At 50.3% G+C, this 23,622-nt stretch overlaps 1 protein-coding gene and 1 long non-coding RNA gene across 2 annotated transcripts; one reads left to right on the top strand and one right to left on the bottom strand.

The window, feature by feature from the left end:
- Positions 1-1,043: 1,043 nt before the first annotated feature.
- Positions 1,044-20,866, bottom strand: CDR2L (cerebellar degeneration related protein 2 like). The gene is made up of 5 exons (XM_027654616.1): positions 20,431-20,866; positions 7,816-7,928; positions 6,421-6,569; positions 5,347-5,511; positions 1,044-3,795 (listed from the first exon to the last, which is right to left on the bottom strand). The coding sequence occupies exons 1-5, from the start codon at positions 20,507-20,509 to the stop codon at positions 2,910-2,912; spliced, it is 1,392 nt and encodes a 463-aa protein (XP_027510417.1). The 5' UTR covers positions 20,510-20,866; the 3' UTR covers positions 1,044-2,909.
- On the top strand, positions 20,025-22,459 carry LOC113952489. Its single transcript, XR_003529562.1, has 2 exons — positions 20,025-20,332; positions 21,810-22,459. It is a non-coding gene; the product is annotated as an uncharacterized LOC113952489 (long non-coding RNA).
- The last annotated feature ends 1,163 nt before the right edge of the window (positions 22,460-23,622 follow it).

Here is a 23,622-nt window from a genome sequence, read left to right as displayed (position 1 = left end):
CTTCTGAAATTAAGAATTATTTCCAGTTCTATCACACTTCTTCTCATCCATTTTAATTGTGTGCAGCATTTTTCTGTCTGTCATGAACCATGGGGGTGTGCTGTTAAGTAGTTGCTGCTCTCTATTCCCCAGTTTCCCTGGCAGTGTGGTTGCTTAATACTCTCCTGTCCCCTCTTAATGGAATTGTGTAGCTTTTCTTGATGTTTTAAAAGCAATTGGAAAAGTTTAGATCAAAGGTGGCACAAAAGGCCAGAAGTTGATTATTTTTTCCTCCTTTGATCACTGAAAGCCTCACTTTAAGACAAAAATCAAGTGACTGTGACTCACACAGTCATCAGTACGTGTATATATGGCCACTAATATTTTTGGATGCTGAAAAAAATTGCCCTCAGCACTTTGCAGAACACGCTGCTGATACACGGCAGCTGTGCCTTTGTCAAGCCAAGTACTAATATCATGTTACTCACATCAGTCATTTTTGGATTTGTGGTTTGCAAAAAAGACCAAAACAAAAATAGGATTTGAATTGGGAGCTTGGAAATTGTGTGGTTTTGCAGAGACTTCCGAGCTGACAGAAGAGGAGTTTTATCGCGTGGCAAGTGTTACAGTCCAAGTGCATAAAAATGTATGTTATATAAATAATGCAGCAGAACAGTTCAGCATATTCTCTTTGCTTCCTGCAAAGGAGCCTGAAGCACTTTCTTGACCCAAATTGTACATGAAAATCAAAGACATAACTCTTCTGCTGTTCTTAAAAAGTAAAAAAAGCTGTAAGAGTGTTGAAAATCCCTGTGTTTCTTTTTATTTGAGGAGAGAATAAAGCATTTAAAAATATGTTTGATGTGTTGTACACTTAACTGTGATGCTGATCCGTGTGGGATTGTTTAAAATGGAAAGTGAGGGTGATTCTCTTCCCACACCTCTGCAGCATCAGCTGAGTGCAGGGCAAACACAGGATGGGCTTAAACCAACACTGCTCCACGTGCTGAGTTAACGGGGTGGTGAACGCTCCCAGAAAATCAATGATGCCGCTCTTGTTGCTCTTGTTGTTCATTTTTATTTATTTTATTTTATTTTAGACAACTGCTTTCCATTATAAATAAATAAGGCATGAAGGTTCTCCATACAGTTACAGAGCTGGTAGCCACAGTTGTGCCCACGGCTCCAGGTGTGTCTGGGGCCGTGGGGCACCTGGAAATGCAGAGCGTGGAAGAGCAGAGTGGTGGGTGGTTTTGAGGAGACCTGTGGAGCAGAGGTGATTTGGGCATCACACTCCTGCCAACTTACCTCTGTGGTACTCAGCTTAACAAAACAGGGTGGTTTTGGGGGGTATTTCTGCACAAATTCCATGGGGATTGGAAGAAAGGTCGCTCCTTGTAACATCAAGGCCCTGGACTCGGGGGATAATTACATCTGAACAGTCTTCCCCCTCCAAAGCCACATTCTCATTTGTTTATCTCAGTGTTGCAGGAGTCCCAGCTATTGGCCCAAGACTTTGGGATTTAAGCTGGTGAAAATAGAATCCAGATGTAGCTGATAGTTTTCCCCAGGCGGGTACGGAACAGGGAGCTTACACTGAACTGGGTTTGTGGCTCAGTGCTCAGGGTGTTGCCTAAGCTGTAATGAAATGCTGCTTCTCTGCCTAAAACATGTCTGACCATATGAGGCCAACGTCTAGTTCATGAAAACTGGAAACTGGTGATTCCTGAGACTGCAGTGGCCTTTTGGCTGTGTGTTTGCATGTCTGTGGAAGCAAAAGTGAGGAGATTTCAGTGCTGGAAAGGGAGATGGAACACGAGAGGCGACAGCCTTTGGAGAGTGTCTCAGCCAAGGGAGATCATTTTCAGCAGGAAACTGAAATCTGTCCTCATGGCTGGGGAGATGTTCAGAGCAAAGTGTGGAGTGGTGTGTGATCTGCCAGGGCCAGAGCTCCTGACCAGGGAGATGCTGTGTCCTCCAGCCTGCGTGTGAGTCCCTGGGAGTCAGTTTTGCAAGCCCATGCAAGCTGTGTTTGAGGAATTGGCTATGATGGGACAATGACAACCTCTTGAAGAGCACAGCTGGTACCCAGAGCGTGAGGTGGAAGTGTGTCTCTGACACTGCACTTATCTAGCTATGGGAAAACCCTGGTTGCCAAGTTCCTACCAGGCCTGGTGTTTCACCTGGGCTGAAATACCAGGGCAGACTGAAAGCGAGGAGATCCCATATGCTACAAGGTCTGGAGAGTAGGGACTGAAACACTGAGCGACGCCGATGGAGATGGAACAATCAGTTTTATGTTTCTCTTCAAGTTTTTCCAGTTGCAATGAGCTTGCATTGTAAAGAGCTGAAAAACCTGATTGATTAGAGAATGGCTTAAATTGCAAGACCATACTGCCCTTTGGGGGAGGGGAAGGCAGAGACTGAAGTCTCTTGGGTTCAAGCGTAGGTTCTTAGCCATAAAACCACAGTGGAGGGCTGGGCTGCTGTGCTGGGGCAGCCCCTAAAGTTCTGATGGCTTTTTGTTTCACTTTGAAACGCTGTGCTCCAGCTGTGGCAGGACACTGGAGGACATCCAGGCTTTTGCTTGCAGATAATTGGGCTGCGGGACAAGCTGGAGAGGGGTGGAGGAGGTGACCGGTTTTCCTTTTTTCGTGTTTTACGTTGCTCTTGTGATGTCTGGCAGCGGCAGTAACTCATGCAGAGATCCGTCATGTGGTTTCTGAAATCCTCTAACTACAATGTACAATTGTCCCAACGAGTTGTCCGGAGCCCAAACTTAAAAAACGTGAGTTGAGTCTCCGGGACGTTTCCTCGCTTGCAGACCTCTCGAACCTTCAAAGCAGAGGGGCCACGTGGCGTTTCCTGGGGCTGAAGAGAAGACGTGGCTGCTGCAATTGCACGTGGGAGAGTTGCGGAGAGCCAGGGACTCATTTGCTGCTCTTGTTTTTCACCTTGGTGGCGTTGATGTCTGCTTTCGTCTTCTGGATGCGGGAGAAGATCTCCTTAAAGAGAGCCTTGTATTCCGGCTGGCTCTGCTCCAGCCGCTTGTCCACGGCCTCCACGTGTTTGCTGATGGTCTTCTCCATGGTTTTCCGCTCCTCCAGCTCGTGTGCCTCCCCTCGGAAGTCCCTGAAGGAGCTGTCGCGGGAGATGGGCCGGGACGTCTGGACCCCCGCGTGGCGCACGCTGTCCTTGTGCTGCCGGCACTTGCTCAGGAGCTCCTCGTACTTCTCGAGCAGGGCGTGGTACTGCTCATCCACCTCCCGCAGGATGGACATGCCCCTCTTGCGCACGTTGTTGGCGTGCAGGGTGTAGTTGCCCTCGTGCCGGCTCACGGCGTCCTTGGTCACGATGGCGTTCAGGGCCGTGTCGCTGCAGCTCTTCCGGACGGGGTGGTTCGGGGACGGTGTCATGGATGTCTCGTGGCTTTTCCCTCCCTCCTCCTCGGAGAGGTCGATGTAATCTGCCTCCGGGGCGTTGTTCAGCGGCTCGAGGAGGGCTTCGGACAAGTTGTCCTCTCTGCTGAGCAAATACTTCTTGACTTGTTTCATCTGCTGCAGCTCCAGGAGCTCTGCCTCCAGCTCCTTGATGCGCAGTTTGCAGTTCTCCATCTCGCACACCCGCTGCTCCAGGTCCGAGTACTCCTGAATAACAGAGGTGTACTCGCGCTCCACCCTCTCCTTCCGCTGCTTCTCCTGGTTGACTTGGGACCTCAGGGAGTTCACCATGGCTTGGAGACGCTCGTTCTCCCTCTCCAGTGGCTTCTGGTTGAACTCTGTGGAAGAGCTGTGGACCTGGAATGCGTCCTCATACCTGAAAGAGAGGAAAGATCCTTGAGAGATTCTGACCTAGTGACGGTTCCATGAAGGACTTGTTGTGTCTTATTGTCATGTAAGGAATTCCACTGATGCCCAGAAAGGACTTAACCTGAGCTTGTGGAGCGAGATGTGCCACCTCCGTGTGCCAGGAGACCACAAGGTATGGCTGGGGTTCTTCTTAACACAGAGACCAGCCTCTGTCCCAGACAACCTGCAGTTTTATTTGACAGCAGTAATAAAAGACAGGAGGGAAATGAGACCCTAAGTGGTAAGAGACTCATGGGGTTAACGGACAAGCCACCAACATTGCTGTGAAGCAAGTATGAATGTTCAAGTGCTACCAGCCTGAGCTGAAAGTGGCTGGCTTTGGGTTTTTCCTGCTGGAGTTCATCAGCTACTCACTTAATCTGCCAACAACCCCAAATCCCAGCCAGCCAAAACCCAGAAGCACATGTGTTGCTGCCCTGTGCACCCCTGTGTCCAGGAGATGCTCCAGAGGGAGTGGGAGAAGATTTATACAAGGAAGGCAGAGACTTCTGACAGAGTTTCCCCTTCTTCACTGCCTGGGAAGTGATAACAAGCACTTCCCCCTTCCATTGTGTTGCTGTTGGGAATTCGGGTTTTCCTCTTCAATGAAGCGCCCATGGCATCCTGTCTGTTTAGAACAGATTGGAAAAGAGCAGGCTCTGTGGCTTCCCCTGGGAGGCACAGCTGTGGTGGGGGGTATTGAACAGATTTCAAGGCACTGAAGGGCAGCCTGACCTTCAGAGCCAACTGTGGTGCTGCAAGTGGAACTGAGGTCCCATGACATGGGGGGTAAAGTGGGATTGGGGGACTGGGGGGTAAAGAACCACAAAAACATTAAGTGGATTTTGCTGGGGGTTAGGTCATGGCCTCATAAACATTCCCATTGCTGCTGCAGTGAAACTGTCTTTGGTTCATATCCTCTGGCAGAGGGTGCTTTCAGTAACAAAGTTTATCGATTGCTTATCTATTTAAAGAAGCCTCTACTGTGGACAAAGCTGAGCAAGAAGTGCCCTCACGAGGTCAGTGAATTAACACAGTGGCCGGGTTTTAAGGAGCATTAAGGCTGCAATAGTGCTGAAGGTGTTGGTACGGCACCTGGCAGCATGTGGTGTATCTGGGTGTGTGACTGGTGCTCCTGGGGTGTACTGGAGTCACACAGCACAAAATGCACCACCTTGGCTGGTTTCAGAGAGCCAGAGGTGCTGGTGCTGTGCTGGGAGGCAGCTGGGAAGGGAAAATAGGCTGTGCTGGTTTGGGAAGGAAAGCATCACTCTGCTGGGATCATGAAGGCTCTGCTTTGCCAACACCACTTCAGTTGGGTGGGTAGAAGAGAGGGACATCCTCCCTTCCCCTCCAGCTGTGGGTTTCAGGCTCTGAGGCACAGCCTCGACTCTGTGGGGCTGTGTGTGGGTTTCTGTGCACCCCCAGAGGGGCTCACCCACTGCACCCCCTGTTCATGGCCAGAGGAGGAGGAGGAGGAGAGAAGGTTTGAGGGGCTGCTGGACCCAGGGCTCTGTACCTGGGGCTGGAGCAGAGCTCCTTAAGGCAGGGGAAGGTGTGGATGGTTCGGCGCCGCTCCCTCTTCTCCCGCCGGATGCGGAGCTGCTCCAAGCTCCGCATTTCCTCCACCTGCTTCTGCAGCTCCTCCACTTGGTTCTGCAGCCCCTCGATTGTTTCTGTCAAGCTGCAGAGAGAGAAGTCATAACACAGGTGAGGAGTCAGGCACTATAGGATCCTGAAAGGTGTTTTTTTCCCCCACAGAGAAAGCCAGTCTAGGGAAGGTGCTTCTGGTTCCCAGCATGTACCCTGGGAGCATGACAGCACTTGCTTTTTGTGGCAGTGGTTGGTCTTTCTCTATGTGGTCACTCTTGAATGGGGGTGATTATAGAAAGGAGGGGGGGATTGATTTGAGACCTTCTGTCCTCAAATCTGTTGCTGAAACAGTCTCCTCTGGGATATAAGCACTATCCTGAATCTCTCTCCTCTGAAAACAAGCATCACTTCCCCTTGTTTACCTTGTAGAGGTAAACACAGAGACTGAGCAGAGAGTTAGTTTTGTTTTGGCTGTGAATAGTTTGTAAAACTCTCTGCTCTGAAACTCCCTCTCCACACAGCTGTTTGCAAACGAGGCTGCCCTGCAAGGACATGGCTTAGGGTGTTGTTTCTAGGGATGACCTTGATCACGGGCTTGTTTTAGGAAAGAAATATTATTGATAAACTGGTGTTTCAGCAGGGACTAGCCAGGGTTTCATTAGATGCTGGATCTGTGCCAAATGTTTCTGCTGGGCTGTGTGCTGGGGACCTCCCTGAAATGATTATATGCCTCTTCAAGGAAACTCATCTGAGGAGGGGCTCCTGTGCCTCTTTCCTGGCAGCTTCAGACACTCCTTATCCAGCCCTCATCCCAGGGGTGTCTGTGCTGCGGCTGTCTCCTGCTAACCAGCATTGCTGCAATGCACTTGTGTGGTAAATAGCTCCAAAACTGGACTGATAAGAGAATGGCTCAAATATCAAGGACAGGCTGTGCTTTGGGGCAGGGAAAGGTGAGGCTCTTGGTGCAGCATCACTGTGGTGAGAGAAGGGCAGGCTGTACCACTGGATCTTCTGTTGGGAAGTCTTGCTTTCCAGCACGAGTTTCTGGTTAGCCAGCTCCAGATCCCGTGCTGTCAGGTCCAGCTGCTCGTAGACTTTCGCGTGCTGTTCGTTCATCTGCCGCAACATCTCCAGTTGCTTAGTCAGGTACTGCAAGAAAAAGTGAAGCATAAGCACTGCACAACCAAAATCCAGGTTGTTTCACAGGCAGAAATTCCTACGGCCTTTGCTTCCTCTGATAAATGTGTTTTGTGATTCTGCCTGGGTGAAGCCTCTTCCACAGTTGAAATATTCATCCCTCCTGCCCACTGTAAATAGTTTTGTGTCTAAAATAGGACTGAACTTCCCCTGCCCTCTGTGAAGGGCACTAACCTCAATCTCTCTCTATTCAGCTGCTTTTTTATTCCCAGTACCAAAGGAAGTTGATATCCCTGAGACCAAAAGTTGACTGAAATTGGCCAGTTGGTTACTGGATTGTCTGACAGATCGATTGCAGAAGCCGTGTTTCCATGGGGATTCAGGCTAAAACTCTGAGTCTGTGAAATGTGAGGAGACTTGTGATTTCTATGGGTTTGCAGACCCATTCTGTGAGTTTGACACTGTAAGATTTTATCCTGTGAAGACTGGGAGAGCAGCATCTACCCAGTTGCTCACTCTCAGCTGGGACCAGATCCCAAATCCTATGGTGGACCTGCTTCTGAAGGGCTGCTGGAGAGGGAATGGCTAAATCCATCCCTCAGTTCCCTTGAACATTAGCTGTCAGATCCCTGCAGCATCATGTGCTGTTCTTGTGAACTCACAGCCCTCCTCTGCCCTGTGTCCTTTTAAATCAGGGGATGTCCAATCTTTTTCAACTCACAGATCCCTAGAAGTTTTCCAGTGGATGAAAACCCTCCTGGCACAGCAGATTTAAGCCTCTAAGATCAGTTCTGTGGGCTCTTAGAAATGACCCCAAAGGATGCTTGAAATGGTGGTTTAGATTGCAGCTCTTGGAAAAAGAGCTATTTTATGCCTCTAACAAAGGGGGCTGTGTTTGTGGGGGTGCTGAGGGGCCAGCTGGGAACAAACACAATTCTGAATAACTGGGATCAAGGGAAAGCTGCAGCACAGCAAAGAGGGATGACTGTGAAGCCTGGTGGATGGGCAGGGGAAGGCCAAACGTGACCCAGATGCAGCCTGGTGCCAAAATCTGGCGCCAAAATCTGGTGTCCACATCTGGGTAGGGGGTGGGGATGTGAGAAGAGGGATCTCAGTCCATCCCTCTTCAGGCATGTACAGAATATCCTTTAACTCCCATTCCTCATGGCACATCCCTTTCTTTCTGCTGGCAACTGAGCTGTTGGCATTGGTGGAAGTGCCCCTTCCCTTCATCCTTAGGTGACAGCAGTGGCCCTACCTCGATCTCCTGCACTTGCTCCTCATTGGTGGTGTACATCTGCTGCAGGGAGTCCTCCAGCTCCTTGTTGCGCTCCAGCAGTGTCTTCCCCAGCTCTGCGGCCAAGTGCAGGTCTGAAAAGCAGAGGGACAAAGCTGCTGCAGTTCCCACAGCTCCACAGGTGGGTGTGGTGGGATCCCCCCCAAAAATGACGCCGGATCAGCGGCACATTTTACTGGTGCCAGTTTTACTGGTACATTTTGTCCTGGATGCAGGACTTACAGAACACACAGGATCTGGGATCTTGCTGGGCTGCAGGAGCAAGCAGAGGCCAAGCTCTGGACTCTGTAACTCCTCCATGCAATAAGGATTTGGTGCCTGGCTGGCTGCAAAACCCTCCTGCACACTGTGTAGCCAGGATCGGGCCCCTGGGGCTGGGCTGTGGCAGGAGCTCAGCACCTCCATCCCCTACCACCAAGAGCTGAAGGGCTGAAAGGGACTCAGCATCCGTCAGAATGAGAGCGAAGGTTGGTAAAGCCCTGCGGGGCCCTGGGGCTGCTCCGTAAATTATATTATTATCTCTAACGAAGGGAGCACCTCGCCTTCCCTGTCAGCCTCCATCCATCACCCACTAATAGACTGACAGGAGTAATAAAGCCACGTGTGGCCCGAGGGGGCTGGAGGCACCTCCCAGATGTGCCACCCTGGCAGCACCGGGGTCTGCGGCTCTCCCCTTGGGGCAGCTCCAGGGGAAGGACAAACCCCTTTTGTGTTCGCTCTCTGCCACCTCTAAATGCCCTTAGGAAGTTACTGAAATAGTTGGACTTCAGGAGAAGTGCAGGGAAAAGTAGATGTTGGCAGTGTAGTTGGCTTAAAATGCTGTTTTTGCTGCTGCTGGGTAAAGTTAAAGGCTCCAGACCCTGTGAGTCCTGTGTGGGCCAAAGCTTGAGCACACAGGTGATGCTGTTTGTGGGGCTGGAATGGCACAGCTGTCCCTGGGAACAGCCCTTGCTTTCACAGGAATTACTTGTCTTCTTAAAGCCTGACCCATAGTCACATGGGTTTCACTTTTCCTGTTGGTTTTAGAGATGAATTAATGGCTCCTACAATGGCAGACTGAAAATCTTACCTTAAACCTTCAAAAAGGTAAGGAAACAGGTCCTGGTGTGTGTTATTGCTCTCTCTCCAGTATGGTAATCATGCAGTCTTAGGTAATTAAGGAGTGACAGTCCTACAGCGTGTGAGGGGACTGAGTTCTCCTGCCCTGGCATCTTCTCACCCTGTCATAATGCTCCTCTCTAGTCTGCAGCTAATGATGTGTTTTGCAAAGGCTCTGCCCGGGCTGCGAGCAGCTAAAATTTCTTCCAGTGGCTAATTTGGCCATGCAGTTGGTTGGGAAAGAGGGATAGTTGGTCCCTAAGGCAAGAAGAAGGGACACCAGGTTACCAAAGGTGTATTCTGAGCCTGGGAGAAGCCCTGATCTCTCACACATCACAAGGTGAGGCTCACAGTGACCTCAGACACGAGTGCTGTAGTGCTGTCAGTGTTTGGGACGGGGCTTTGCTGATGGATAACACTGTGCTGTGGGATGTGCTGATGTTATTAGTTTGGGTGATGGTTGTGTTTCTTTGCACTGGCTTCCCCAGATGTTTTCCTGCCAACAGCTGCTCAGTGTGTCCTCGAATCTCCTCTTTACCATGGGAATGTTCTCTCCAGCTGTGCCCTGCATTGCAAGCTGTTATTATTAAAAAGGCTGTGACCTTTTTAATTATAATCCTCGTCATTGCACAGTGACCCAGTCTGAGGGCTGGAATCCCAGCTATCCATGCAATCAAGTTACTTGGCACATTTCCTCATGGGCAGACCTCCTTCCACCTATTTGTTTTTTTCCAAACACCAAATTTCCCTAGTTTATAAAGTGCTCTTGGAAGACTGAGTGTTTGCTGCACCAGCTGGGGCTGGGGGAACAACCAGATGCCAGCAGAGATGGAGGATAATTTGTGCCTTTAAGCTGCTTGGGGCTGTATTTATTGTCACCACTACCACCTTGCCAGAGCTGGTGTTGTTGCTGGAGACCAGCACCTTGGAAATCACATCCCTGGCAGGAAGCAGGGCCCTAAAGTAGAGGTGTGTAGTGAGAGGGCTCCCTGCTGTGCTCCAGGTAATGAATCAAGTGTGTCCCCGTCCCTGCGGATTACACCAGTGCTCTCCCACCATATGGCATCCAATTTAATCAGCTGGGGTTGAGTTAAGTGGATTAGGCAGTGCAAGATCCTGCGTTGTAATTTAAAGGGCTCTGTCAGCAATAATTTAATGGGGGAAATGGGCAGCGTTTGGGGATGAGTGGGAAAGAGGAAAGAACGGGGCTGAGCTCCGAGAAGGAAATTGATTCTTCGTTTCCATTTTGAGCATAAGGGCCTGGGAGACTCCAGGATTGAAGGACATGGGGGAATTGATTCTTTTAATGTCTTTTAACTGCCTCAGCCATTGTCACACATGTACTTCCTCACTCTCTGCCCACCAGCCACTTAAAACATCCTTGGTAATCCTCTCTCATCCACCCCCTTGAGCCCAAGTCCTCTTCAGCACCTGTTGGTTTCCCCTCGGCTGCGGGACTGTGGGGAGGGAGGGGATGCTGTGTGGAAGTGCTTTAATGTCATCTTTAGACCAGATCCCTCTTGATCTTTGTACTAATTGTGTCTCTGCATGGGCTGGGGGACCACTCAGCTCTTCTCCTTGGAGACCTCAGAAACCTGAGGCTGAATGTGAAATTTCACTAAGTTGTTGGGGAGAGGGGAAAGAACTATTTAGGAATTCAGGGATTCTTTCTGCATAGTACTGTGGTTTTCCCACAATTTTTTGTATTCCTCTTTGCTTCTCCACTGTCAGATCAGCCAGCCAGTGCTGAAGGACTTGCCCTAATTTAGCAGATACGCTGATGCCTCCCTTCCCCCTCCCCTAGGGATGCAGGAGGAGAAATAAAGTGATGGGGAGTGACTGTGCTGTGTGTCCGCTTGATGTGTCCCATCCCTCCACATCCTGCCTGTGCTGAAGGCACCACTGTGAAATGGCCAGCCTCCAACTGAAAAAAATGGGAGCTTTGACACTGCCAAATCCTGTTTGGGAGAGGGCTGCAGATGCAAACTATCCTGGGCAGCACCAGCTTGGTGCCCTCTGGCTCTCGGTACTGCAAGTGCTGACGTGACCGTTCCAATTAACACCCGCCAAGGAGACACCCCGTGTCCCCAAACAGAGGGCTGTGCCTATGGAGCGTTGGAGGGAAGGATGGAGGCTGCATTTTCCTGTAAGCTTCTGTGGGAAATGCGCCTGAACAAGGAGGGAGAGGAAGAGAAGAGAGACCATACAGTGGGAAGGGAGCAGGAGTTGAATCCAGGCAGGTATAGGGAGCATGGCTGGGCAGTACATCAAAGAGGCACCATCCTGGAGCTGCAGAGATCAGCAGCAGCCCAGCAATAACTCTGCTACTTCCGTGTCACTGAGAAGACTTAAAAGAAAAAAAAATAATCCTAATCCAAAAGCTGTAGCAGGTTGTCTTTGATGGAAAGAGGCTGAGGGACAAAGGGCAGGGATTCCCCCATGTATTCCCCCAAGGCACATCTGTGGCAGTGCTGGTGCAGGCAGATGTTCCCTGCACGGGGCTGTGGCGGAGCTGGGAGCTTCCTCAGCCTTGCAACGAGGCTCAAAGAGAATTTGGAGCTGTTTCTGCCTTCCCAGTGCTGGCCTGCGTCTGTTAGAGCAGAGCACTCTGCCACATTCCGCTCTCTGAAGGGGTTTTTTGCCCCTCAACACCTCCTGGTTGTGACTTTGGGGGAGTGCAAGGCTGGTGCCGGGCAGGGGAGGATTTCGGCTGCTCTCGGCACGATGATGATCCAGGAACTGTTCAGCTGCTCCTCGTAAATACGGCTTTCTGGAGGAAGCCACCATCTGGCGCAGCTGCTTTGGGCTTTCCCCCCCTTATCTCTCTTGCATTGAGGGATTCGTGTGTTTAGGCTGCCACAGAACACGCCCACTGCTCCGAGGGACGCTGCGCTTGGCTCCTCACCTTTAGTAAACCAGCCCTGTCCCCGGCCGGCAGCTCACAGGGGGGACAGAAGTCCTTTGGTTTGTGGTACTGACAAATGGGGGTTTATGGCACGTGGATTTGCAGGTCCCTTTCAGCTGAGAGTCCATAAAGGAATTACTTGGGGTCCTTTTCCAAATGTGGGGCTGTGGAAAGGGCTGCTCCTCTTCCATGCTGCACATGGTGAATTAACCTGCTGAAGAGCAGGGAGGAGGGCAAGGAATGCTCTGGTGTGGAGGTCTCTGGAGGAAGTTCAGGGTGCTTGTTAGCTGATGGATGGGTAGGTTGAGAGTTAGGAACTGATGTTTAATGCTGTTGACGTTTAATTTAATTGCATTTGCTGTCTGCTCCATTACACATGGCTACTTAGAGTCGAGGGTAGGTGCAATTATTCCTTTCAAAATCTAAACAAATGATACTATGCTGGTTTACCCCAGGGTAGGGTACACTTGCTACTCATTTATTTTTCTTCTTAGTTGCAAGGGACTGTGCTGTCTTGATATATTACAATGAAGATCAGCTTTTGTATATCACTGCTGCTCCATGGCAAGTGATGGAAGCCATCTATGTACTTTGCCCTTATAAACCATTGCAATGGAACATGCTGGGGTGCAGGGAAGTCAGTGCTATCTGACAGCATCTTGCAAACAGCCTGGAAAAGCCTTTTCAACATGCCCATTCCACAGATGACAGTGTTTCCCAAGGCCAGGCAGAGCTTTCAGAGTGTTGCCAGTGTTACTGCTGAGGTGTGGATTCTCCATCCCTTTTATACTGGTGTAACTCAGGCACTGCTGCTCAGTTCAGCTTTGCACCTGGAGTTCTGTGTGGTTTTTTGAGGATCTGCTATTTTGGTATAATGGGATGTACCAGGGTTTGCTTTGCAGAGCAGCCCAATGCAGCAGGGGGTAAAAATGCTTCTCTTAGGGCTGGGTGAGAGCAATGGGGGTGTGTGAGCCCCTGGCAGCACAGCCACCTCCTTCTTCCAAACTATGGCTCTCACTGGGCTGAGCTGATGTTGGTCACACTGGCATTTGTTACTCTAATGAGATTTGCTGGATTTCCTGCCTCGTTTTTTCTTGCTTTTCTTTCTCTTGTGTAATCTGTTACATACTCCTGGGCTATCTTTGGCTTTGGAAGTGTTCCTGGTGGGGGGGAAGTTCAGGTGGTGGCAGAGAGGTGGTTGGCAGCGGGTCAAGGCAAGCACAGTGCACTGAGAACAGCTCCCTCCATGCTATCTCGAGTACCCTGAGCAAAAGTGGCACCACTAAGGAGTAGAAATCCCTGTCCAGGGGCTCAGGGCTGCACTGTCTGTACTGTGCTGTGCTGCAGAGAAGCCCTCCAGCTCTCTCAGCCCCTGCTGCTCCCCTCCTTTCCTCCTGTAGTTTTCAGCCCTATTCAGTATTTCCTTTACCAGCTCTTCTTCTTTTTATTCTTCTCAGATGCTTATCAGGCTTTTTAGATTTAATTGATACTCGCCTTTTCCTTCTGCCCTCATATCATTCTGTACCCCAAAGGCTCCCCTATATATTAATGCTTGAGACCCAGGGTGGTCACCTCTGCTTATAAGCTGTTTGTTTCTGCATAAATACATACACAGCAGTCCCATCCCTGTGCCCACAGCCATCACTATGCCTTTTGCCAAGTTGTTAGAGCATGAGAACACAGAGGATGTTATTAGACCATGGTTGAGGCCCCATCTGCGTCTTTCCCTGCTGTTCTCTTATCTAAACAGCCTTGGTGCCTGTGTTTGCCTTGTAGGCTAAAATGGTTTCAAAGAGCTCGGTGACTGGTGGCTCCGAGGCTCTGGTAGTGCACCTGGATCAGAAAGTGTCCTAAATAAATAGACACAAATGGGGTTGTTGAGGAGAAGCAGTGATAAAAAAGGAGGGAGAAAGGCAGCCAGTGCTTTCCTGCGTGCACTCCTCCCCCGGGCAGCAAAGCTCCAACTAATTAATTATGTTGGGACGCAGAAAACCGTGAATAGAGGCTTTTACTCTTTTAGAGCTAAAGACACAGACATGTGGATTGCTGCCATGTGGCAAACTCCTCTGCCCTGTGTGTTTTGGGGGCAGGAGGTTGTAGCTGACCCAGGATGGACAAGGAGACTGAGCACCAGGGAGACACTGCATGTTGTCTGCTGCTGCAGCTCAGTGCTGTGCATGTGCAGAGCCCCGAGCAAAGGCGACCTGCAAAGGACAGGTCAGTGTGCTCACGTGGCAGGAGCGGCGCCCACAGCAATGGGCTGCCACAACCCTGGCACATCTCCAGCCCTGCTCCTGCTCACACAACATATTCCCCTACTCTGAGCCCTTCCCAGCCAGCTTGGTGTCCTCTTGGTTGGGGGAGGCAGGTGGAACCACCGATCCTGAGTGATTTGGACGCTCAGGGAGCCACCAAGTTCCAGCACAGCTGTCACTTCAAGCTGCAGCAGCCCCCAAGACCACAGCCAGCATTGTGGCTGCTGATTACTCCTGTCTGCTACTTCTGATGTGGCAGAGGCATGTAGGTACAGAGAAGACCTTTCTTCCACAGCCATGTGTTACAGCTAAATACAGAGAACAGCCTGACCCTCTGCAGCAACAACAAAGTCCTGCCCATCTCTTCTCTAGCAGCCCCTCTTCTTGGCTTTGAAGAGAACTGTATCACCTTGCAGGCTGCTGCCCCACTACTGCCCCCTTCCCACCCATTGCTGGGAAGTCTCAGAAGCCCTGTTTGTCCAGGTACTCAGCTCACAGCCCAGCTACCTTGTTGGCATGAGTTGGAGATGCTGGCCAGATGGGAAGAGCTCTTGACCTCAGGTGAGTAATGGGTGCTGTTGTGTAGCTACACAGGAACAGCACAGAGCTGTAGCCTTCCAGTCTGAGTTTGCAAGGAAATGGAGTGAGTAAATACTTGACGTACTCTCAGAATGGTGTTGTTTATGTCCATCACTAGCCCTGAGCAGGATGTAGGGCAATGCCTCTTTCAGGGGCCCTACAGCAAAGCCAATGTTCCTGAAACAGCTCTGCTGCAAAGACTGATACCGATGGGATGTGCTGCTCCTTGCTCTGCCTCCTCCTGCAGAGACTAGTGCTCACCCATCACCTCCCAGTCCAGGTGCCTTCCCAGGACCCAACACTTGCTTGTGGACCAAGAAAACTTGGAGGATGGCATGAGCATGTCCTCCCAACTGCTGTTCTGCAGCTGCACAATTGGAAGAGGTCAGCATGGACCTGGATATCACACACTCAAAGGACTGAATTCTTCAGGAAGGAGACAAGTGAACTAAGCAGGGCCAGGGCAGCTGTACTGCACATTGGATAGAGTGACTTACCAGAAGGCTGCAGAGGAACAGGCTGTTTAAACCATTAAAATAACTGTCACTTTTTGGAGAGGAGATTTACAACTGTTTGTTAAATACACATGGAAAAATCCCAAAAAAACAAAGTGTAATATAAAATCCCTTTAAAATTCCCAGCTGTGCAAAGAGTAGCAGTTGTGTAACATCTGGCCTCATTCCTTTGGGGTATTTTGTCTGGGGGATATTTTCCAAAATTCTTGGCCCACATACGTGTTTTTGGGCAGGTTAAGCAGGAGCTCTGGGAGCCCTAATGATGTGCTCGGTGTGGGCACACAGATCTGTTGGAACAAGACGAGGTGGGAATTTAGCACTGTGCTGCTCTGGGAAAGACCTTTTGGAAGAGGAGATGGAGTGTTTGGGAGTGAGCGAGCCGTGTGTTATCCTGAGTGCTGGCACTACTTTTGGCAGGAGCAGGATCGGACCCTGGTGCTGTCACAGCTCTAAGAGGTTCCTGACTGTCACACTGAGTCAGTGCATCTGCCCTGTCACCAGCCAGTGCTGGCTGGTACAGGAGGAAAGAAAGAGGATTGGAAAATGCCTCTGTGTGCAGGGTGTTAGCGGCCGGTGCTTTGGCTCCCAGTCCCTCGGGATCAGGGCTACTGGGGGGAATGTCCCTCAGGACTCTGAACATAAATCCTTCGTGCATGGCCTTGCCAAGGAGAAATGCCACCGTTAGCTGATTGTTTCAGGATGGGAGATATGGAAAACTCTGATTTTTGCTGGGTTTTCTTTTTTTTCTTTTCATTTTCCAGCAGTTCCTCTAATTCTGCTCCCTCCCACAGCTGGAATTATGTGCCTGGGGCTCAGCAGATGTAGAAAGGAGCTTCTGTAAGAGACTAGGAGTGAGATCCTGGAAGTTGCTGTGTGGGGTTTTCATTTATGCCCCTTTTTCTTGCTGCCTTCATATAACAGGGGAATTTTTACTCCAGGAAAATACATACATACATATATATATATATATATATATATATATATATATATATATATTAATTTTTACTCCTTCCCAGATTTGGAGGCTCTCATCTCTTCCTCAGACTAACATGTCATCATATTTCCTTGTCTCCTGTGACTTTCCTAGTCCTTCTTGTCATTCCCAAGCAGCTCAGCAATTAGTCACTGAAAACTTTCCACTTCCATAAGCTACCTGCTGTACTGCACTGCTAAATAAGTAAGTGGCTCAGCTACTGCAGGCAAAGCTCTGACCTTCTGGCTTGCCTCTGGGGAGGGAGGGTGGTGAGTTAACTGCTGTGCTCCTGGAGGACAGGAAATCTGTGTGCCTTGTACCTGGACTGCTGGGATAACTGCAGCAGGAGCAGCAGAATTTGGGGTACCGCCTGCTCGCCAGTGCAGTGAATCCTTTGGGAAAGCTGACAGTGGATTGCAGTGCTCTGGACCACCCCATGTGGGCTGAGTGATGTAGGAAACAGGCAGGTCTGGGCGTTAGTGGGTGCCAGCACTGATCCCCTGGGCTCACCCCAGCACCAGGACGGGTGACCCTGTGTCTTTACACAGATGAGTGGGGAGTGGTGCAAGCTCAGCACCTTGTGTCATTTTCCTTCTTAGCAATCAGATGCTTGGCTGGAGGAGGAGGAATTAAAATAAGATCCTTAAATCTGGAGACCTTTAGAGGTTACATCCGTTAGGTCCTAAGCCTGCATTGCAGATGGTTTGGCCCAAAAGTTTCTGTGGCTGCCCAGGAGGAGAGGACAATCTGTCTTGCAGGGGCAATGCGGTGATGTGCTGGTTCTTGCACTACCTCTGGTCCTGCTGCCCAACTCAGACACTCAGAGCAGTGGGAGGCCATTTATTGACATGGGAGAAATCACCCCACATTTATAGAATATGCTGAGTTGGAAGAGACACATCAAGATTATTGAATCCAACTCCTGGCCCTGTGCAGGACACCCTGAGAATCCCACTATATGCCTTAGGCTGTCGATAGGTCCAGAGGTCATAAGGGTGGCTTTTAAAGGCCTCCTCTTGGGCTGCACTCTGCTCTTTGGCTGAGACCTGAATGCTGGCAGGGGGACAGGGAGGCTGGGAAGATCAGGGAATGCAGTTGGGTAACTGAAAGGAGGACTCATCTTGGGAGATTGCTGCGGGGGAGTTGAAGGCTGGAAGTGGCTGGCAGAGCTGCTAGGTCTGTTTGGATCCAGATGCAATTGAGTTGGCACACAGCCCTCCTGAAGACAAATGCTCCTGATGAACAGAAAAGGTGTCCCCACTTTTCTGCAGCTCAGACTCTCTAATTTTAGCTCATTCATTCTCTTGGGGTCTGGCTGCACATCCGCCCTGTGCACAGGGTATGATGCAACTGTACCCACATCATTAGTTTTCAACAGCTGGAAAAAGGTTCACCAGCACTGTATCCTGGTTTTAATGCTTAGAGGTACAGACCTCCTAGCCCATGGAAGGTGAGGCTGTGGCTGAACTAAAGCAGCACTGATATCTATTCATGCTTACAAAGCCTGGCAATAAGCTAAGTCATGCTACCAAACAATCAAAGCTCCATTTTCACCACTTTCCTCAAATCAGAAAGACTTCCCAGAGGGAACATCATAAGAAAGAAACAACTCAGAGGACACCACTACTGTTCCCATGTCACTGCTGAGTACCCTGACTGGGATTTGAGTCTCTGCTTCTATGTGCTAAGGCATCTTGGTGCAATGCCTTGAGCCACACAGGGTTACAGGGTGCAGGAAACAGGTAAAGGAATCTGAAAGGCACCAGCTTCATTTGAACAAGGTTGGAAGGGCCTTGATGCTGGGGACCAGGTCTTGCTACTTTCCAAGGCATGTGGTGGATGCAGCCAGTCGCTGTGGACATTTTAGGAGGGAAGCAAAGAGTGATTGGGGTTTATTTTCTTGAAAAAATTTGTTACTTTGTCAAGGTGAAGCTCTATGGAGGATGAGGAGGAAAGTAACAGGTGCTCGGTGTGGAGCTGGAGGCATGATTTCTGCTGTGGTGCTAAAATGGTTAATTAACATAATCATCACAGAGCTCCCAGTTAAGCCATCTGTTGCTTAGCAAACAGTTTTGGATGTAAATGTAATAAATATTTGATGATGCTGTGAAATGACGATAAAGGCCCAGGAACCAACTGGTTCACAGAAGAACCTCCTCTGCTCTCCTAGCTTGGGTTGTTTCTTGTTTCTCCCACCCCTCGCTCCTAAGGAAGCTCCTAAGCCTCTGCTTTTGTCCTCCGCCCTCCTGGCGCTGCTGCCAGCGTGGGTTTCTGTGCGACCCCGGGCTCTTGGCATGCCAATCCTCTTAGCAATGCTGGCCTACAACCGCCTCATAATCACGCCACGCTGGATGTCTTGTACTGTACTTCCACCCCCCATTTCCAAACCAACAGCTCCACGGCTGTGCTGTCACCAAAGACCTCTGGGCAGTGCCATGGCTGTAAGGCAAAGGCACAGTGTACGTGGACAAGGTCTACCACTGTCCTTCGTGATGCTTTGTGCATCATGCAAATTAATTATGGTTGTAATTACCCCGTGGGACCTTTCCAGTTGGCTGATTTCAGTTAAAGCCTTCCCCCATCTCTCCTTCTGAGTTTGTGCAAGCCTGTGTTGCCCCCATTCACACAGGAGGCTGCAAGCCCGCAGCTGGGCTTTGTTTTGGGTCTGTGTTTTCCTCCAGTCCTGTATGTGCATAAAGGTGGAGCCCATTCCCAGCATCAATCCATCGTCTGGAGACAGTCATTCTGCATTTAGGCTGCTGGGACAGAGCTGGGAACCTGGCCCTGCAGTGGGAAGGTGGTTTTATTGTTGTGAGCCAGTTGTACAGTGCCAGTGCTGACTCATGAACCTGACACCAGGGACAGTGCTAGGCTAAAAATCAATTGGTCCCACGTTGTTCAACACTCCCTATATTCATCCATAGTTCTGCTGTTCCTCAGCCTGCATCCCGCCCCTGGACCAGTGCCCAGGCCCCTTGTGAGCCATGGGAAGACGTCACCCAGAAATGTGAATTTCTGAGCAGTCAAAGGCTGCACTGTTTATCCAGCTGATAGTTCCATCTCTGTGCTTTGCCTGGGTTTAATTTGAGTGTTGTGTTTCAAAGGACAGGGCTCAGTATCCTGCTATTCCAACTTCCTGTTCATTGAGAAATTGGGGTTAAAACCCAGCTGTGACAACCCCTGGAGGGCTGGTTATCATTCCTTGCTGGGCCCTTGCCCTGCAGCTGAAGTTGTGTAAACTTTAAATCATGACATAATGTACTGGAGCGATGCTGGGCCAAGCCACTGCAGCTGGATCACACATCCCTGCTGACAGTCAGCTGGGAAAAGCAAATATAAAACTGTACCTATAGTGCAACATGCCAGAGGGGCACTGTGTTTCGGTAGGAATGATTTTTCCCTATTCATTGAGAAATCAGTTTAGTTCATTCCTGGGCCACTGGCCTCAAATGGGACTTCTTCCAGTTATTTACTTACTGCGTGTTGACTCAAAATATTAAGATAAGCAAAATTATGTTTAAAAAAAAAAGCCCTGAATACCAACAGGCACCAACTGTCCAGCCTGAGGATAAATGTTCCGTAGAACTAGTGCAGACATAGATACAGTTACTTCAAAGCAAACTACACAAGTGAACATTTATCTTCTAACAAGGCTATTTTTGCTGTTTAAACTTGGCCTTGATTTTTTTTTTCTCCTTTCTAATTTCTCCTGGTTTTATGGCTGATTGGAAAAACCTTCAGAAGTAATTAGGTAACTAAGAAGCTGAAGATCCCTTTGGATTTGGGCTTGGATAGCAGAAGCTTTTGAGAGACACTTTTAGCATCCTCAGCAATACATTATTTCTAATATATTAATTTCTAACTAATGTGCCTGGTAACTCTATCTTGGACTGCTCTGAGCTGAAATCAATGTCATAACTACCCATGTTTGATTCCACCTGCAGCAAGTTTTTTTGGGGAACCAGCTTCCTTGTGGATGCAAAACATCAAAATTTTTACTGACCTGCTGCTCAGGACAGATCTGGGCTCTGCCTCTATCCATCGGGTTTAAACTTTCCTTGGCCAGGAGAGTGGTTTGGAGCAGCAGAGCCGAGATTTACCGCCGCTGGATGAGGCACTGGCTTTGCCAACCAAATAGGAGTCGAGAGAGAAGGTATCCCACCCTACTGTCCCTGGCGTTTGCCCGCTTCCCTGCCCGCGCATCCCTCGGCTCACCATCCCTGGCAGCTTGCGGTGTGGCCCCATCCTTACCCTGCTCCAGGTCCTGCTGGTCATACCAGGGCTCCTCTTCCTCGCTCTGAAACTCCTCCATCCTGTCGGCGCTCAGCATTTAGCACCAGCGGCCCGGGGAGACGCGCAGCATCCGCCAAAGGGGCCGCCGCCGAACCGCGGAGCGTGAGGGATGCGGGGATGCGGGCAGGGATGCGGGCGGGGATGCGGCCTCGGTGCCCCGGCCGGGCCGGGAAGGGGGGGATGGCACGACGTGGCAGCCGGTGCCTGGTCGCTGCCCCGGCTCTGCGTGCCCTGGGGGACGGCTTCCTCCTGCCTCCAGGGCCGGGGGAGGCTCCGGAGCGGGGGATGCAGCGGGGACGTGGCGGCCGGGGCGGGGGGGCACGGCTTGCACAGGGCTGGGGGATGCACAAAGGAAGGAAGAGGGCCCGGCGCAGCCAGGCAGATCCTCGCTCCGCAGCTCGGTGGGGACCTCTAGCATGGAAATGCTGCAAGGAAAACCGGCGAGAGGGAAGGGGGAGGCGAGCGAGGCCGGCCTCCTTCTCCTCCTCCTCCTCCGCCTCTTCCACTCCGCCCAGCCCTGCCGCGCACAGCGGACCTGCGGGGAGCGCGGTGCTAAGGTGGGATGACCCGGGCTCCGAGGAAGGCGAGATGCCCCGCAGCCCCCCTGCTCTGACCCTCCGGCTGGGAGGTCAGCCAGGAGCAGGACATGCGGTTGGGATGCCGTGTCCTGGCCTTGCCGTGGGCTTCACGGTGACTCTGGGCAAGTCTCGGGACCCCTCAGTGGGGATGTCAGTGCCTTCTCTGCCTTAGTGGGTTCGTGTGGGTTGTTCTTCAAGAAGGGCATCCACCCTCCCTTAGCTGGGGCTGCAAAAGGGGACACCCCATACAGAGAGCCCCACAGCATCACCTCAGCGTGGTGTCTTCCTCCAACTCTGTGTTGTTTTGCACTCCGATGGGAAATCAGTGCTCTCGATGCAAGTTCCTCTCTTATTTTTGAGGACAAATTGTCACATCTTTCTGAAGGGTGGAATGAGCTTAAAACTGAGGGAAATGAGGATTTGTAGAGTTCTGAGGAGGAAATGTATAAGTTATGTTATATATGTATGTTATGTTAAGGTCTGTTATGTATAAGTAAGGTCAGAAAAAACTTGGGATTTTGGTACTTGCTTTTCAGCTCAAGGGAATGACTGTTAAGAGATGGTGGTCTTTCTCCTAGCTGCTAGTGTGGAGTTTGCTCCAAGGAGATTTATTTGTCCTTGTCAGCCCTGGAATCCATCAGAGACTCTAAGATCCAAATGAACTCATGTGACAGTGAGTTTAGATGATGATTTTTTATTTTTTTTGCCTTCTGTGTGATAGAACTCCCTGGATTTATATTTGATTGCATTATCTTGCAGTGGTGCCCACAGAAAAGGCAATATAAGATGTTTACGCAAGAGCAGCAGACTGTGCATCCAGAAAAGATGGGATCTGTGTCAGAAAACTCCATCCAATCCAGCAGTGACAGGCAGCTGAGAGCCCCTGGATGATTAAAGCCAGGACTAGTACTCGGCTCTAGTGTACAGCAGCAGAGGAGAGATTAAGCAGGGAGTAAGAGAGAAACTGTAGACTATTCCTCTCCCCTTCTTTTCTCATAGACCTCTCCATCACATATACACATTTGCAAAATTCAGTGGCTGCCTGGGAAGTCATCTGCCTTAATGCAGTTGCAGACCAGAATCAAGGCATCTCTTTAACTTGGCATTTATAACTCAGCAAATATAAGCACTTCTGGTGTGTCTGGAAGAAAGCCATCTCTGGGTCCAAATCTTTTTCTAAGCAATTTTAATATAGAAATGAAAAAATCTTAATTTTCTCGTGCCTGTTGAAAAGGCATTTGGACAATGCCCTTAAAAACATGCTTTAATTTTTGGTCAGCCCTGAAGTGGTCAGGCAGTTGGACTGGATGATCACTGTAGGTCTCCTCTAACTGAGTTCTTCTATTGAATGTGAAAAATAATTGACTGTGAAAAGTATTCTTTTCCTAACAATAAATTATTATCATTTATCCGTGTAGTGTAGTCATATTGAGTGAGTGCTTGGATGCAAAGCCCCAGGCTGTTTGGCAGCAAAAGCCAGATTACATGATTTTGTGAAAATATTTTTTCCTGTAGGTTTTACACGAATGTCTCTGATCTGACCTGTCACTTGATAGAATCAAACATCAGCGACTCCCATACACGTTATATGCCAACAAATGAGAAATCCCACAGTCTGCCCCAGCTGGAGAGTTAGCACATTGCTTTTCTTTGCAGAACGATTGGAATTACCTCATTTCCTCTGAAGAAAGGAGGTTTGCAGAGCTGAGCACGTGGAATGTAATTCGGGGACAGCAGAAAGACCTGCTTGCAGTTTCATAGCGCTGCTCAGAGCAGAAAACGGTGACGATGGCTTCAAAGGCAATATGGAATGGCCTCAAACAGCCGCTTTGAGGTGTTCAGTGAGTGCCAAAACATGAACTCCCACTGCCGAGGGTTATAAAACATCCTCTCCTTGTGGGTGGGTGGAATTTCATTAGGGTTAATGGGCCACCACAGGCAATGAGCTGCTAATAAGGTGTTCCACAGGGTATGTGTTACAAGCCCAGTTCCTTTCTACCCAGGACTAGGGAGAGGCCAGAGCCAGCCGTTCTCTTGGCATCCCACTGCCCCTCTGGACCATCTGGGCTTGGGGCCAGGCTGTGGCAGTGGCAGGGCTCTCCGGGGGTGGCTCAACGGGGCTGTCGTGGGGTTTGTGCCCGAGAGCAGCTGAGCAGATGGGCTTCAGGGGACAAAGGCTGCGGGCAGAGGAGAGGGAGAAGGGGCAAGAAAAGGGAGAAGAGATGAGAAGGGGGCACTGGAAGGTGATGGGGGGAGAAGGCAAAGGATGAAGCAGAAGGGCTGTATAGGAAGGTGAGGGACAGAGAAGGTGTAAGGAGGCCAGCCAGGAAGGGAGAGCGAGGAAGGGCTAGAGGAGAAGAGTGAAACGAGGAAAACCGTGCTCTGCCGTGAGGAAAGACGAGGGAGGGTCGGGGAGATGGAGGGTGGAGGTGGCGAAGGGATAGCAGACCGAGGTGGGAAAGGAGGGAAAGCAGCGGGGCGGGACGGAGGGATGGAGAGCTGGAGGAGGAGGAGGAGCCGCGGCCGTGGGCGGAGGGAGGGATGCGGGCGGAGGGGAGGGAGGGCCGGGACC

The sequence above is a fragment of the Corapipo altera genome, unplaced genomic scaffold, assembly GCF_003945725.1.
Source record: "Corapipo altera isolate COAL_440 unplaced genomic scaffold, ASM394572v1 343, whole genome shotgun sequence".
NCBI lineage: Eukaryota > Metazoa > Chordata > Aves > Passeriformes > Pipridae > Corapipo > Corapipo altera.
Note: the sequence above shows the minus strand (reverse complement) of the source record. Positions and strands in the feature narration are given on the sequence as shown.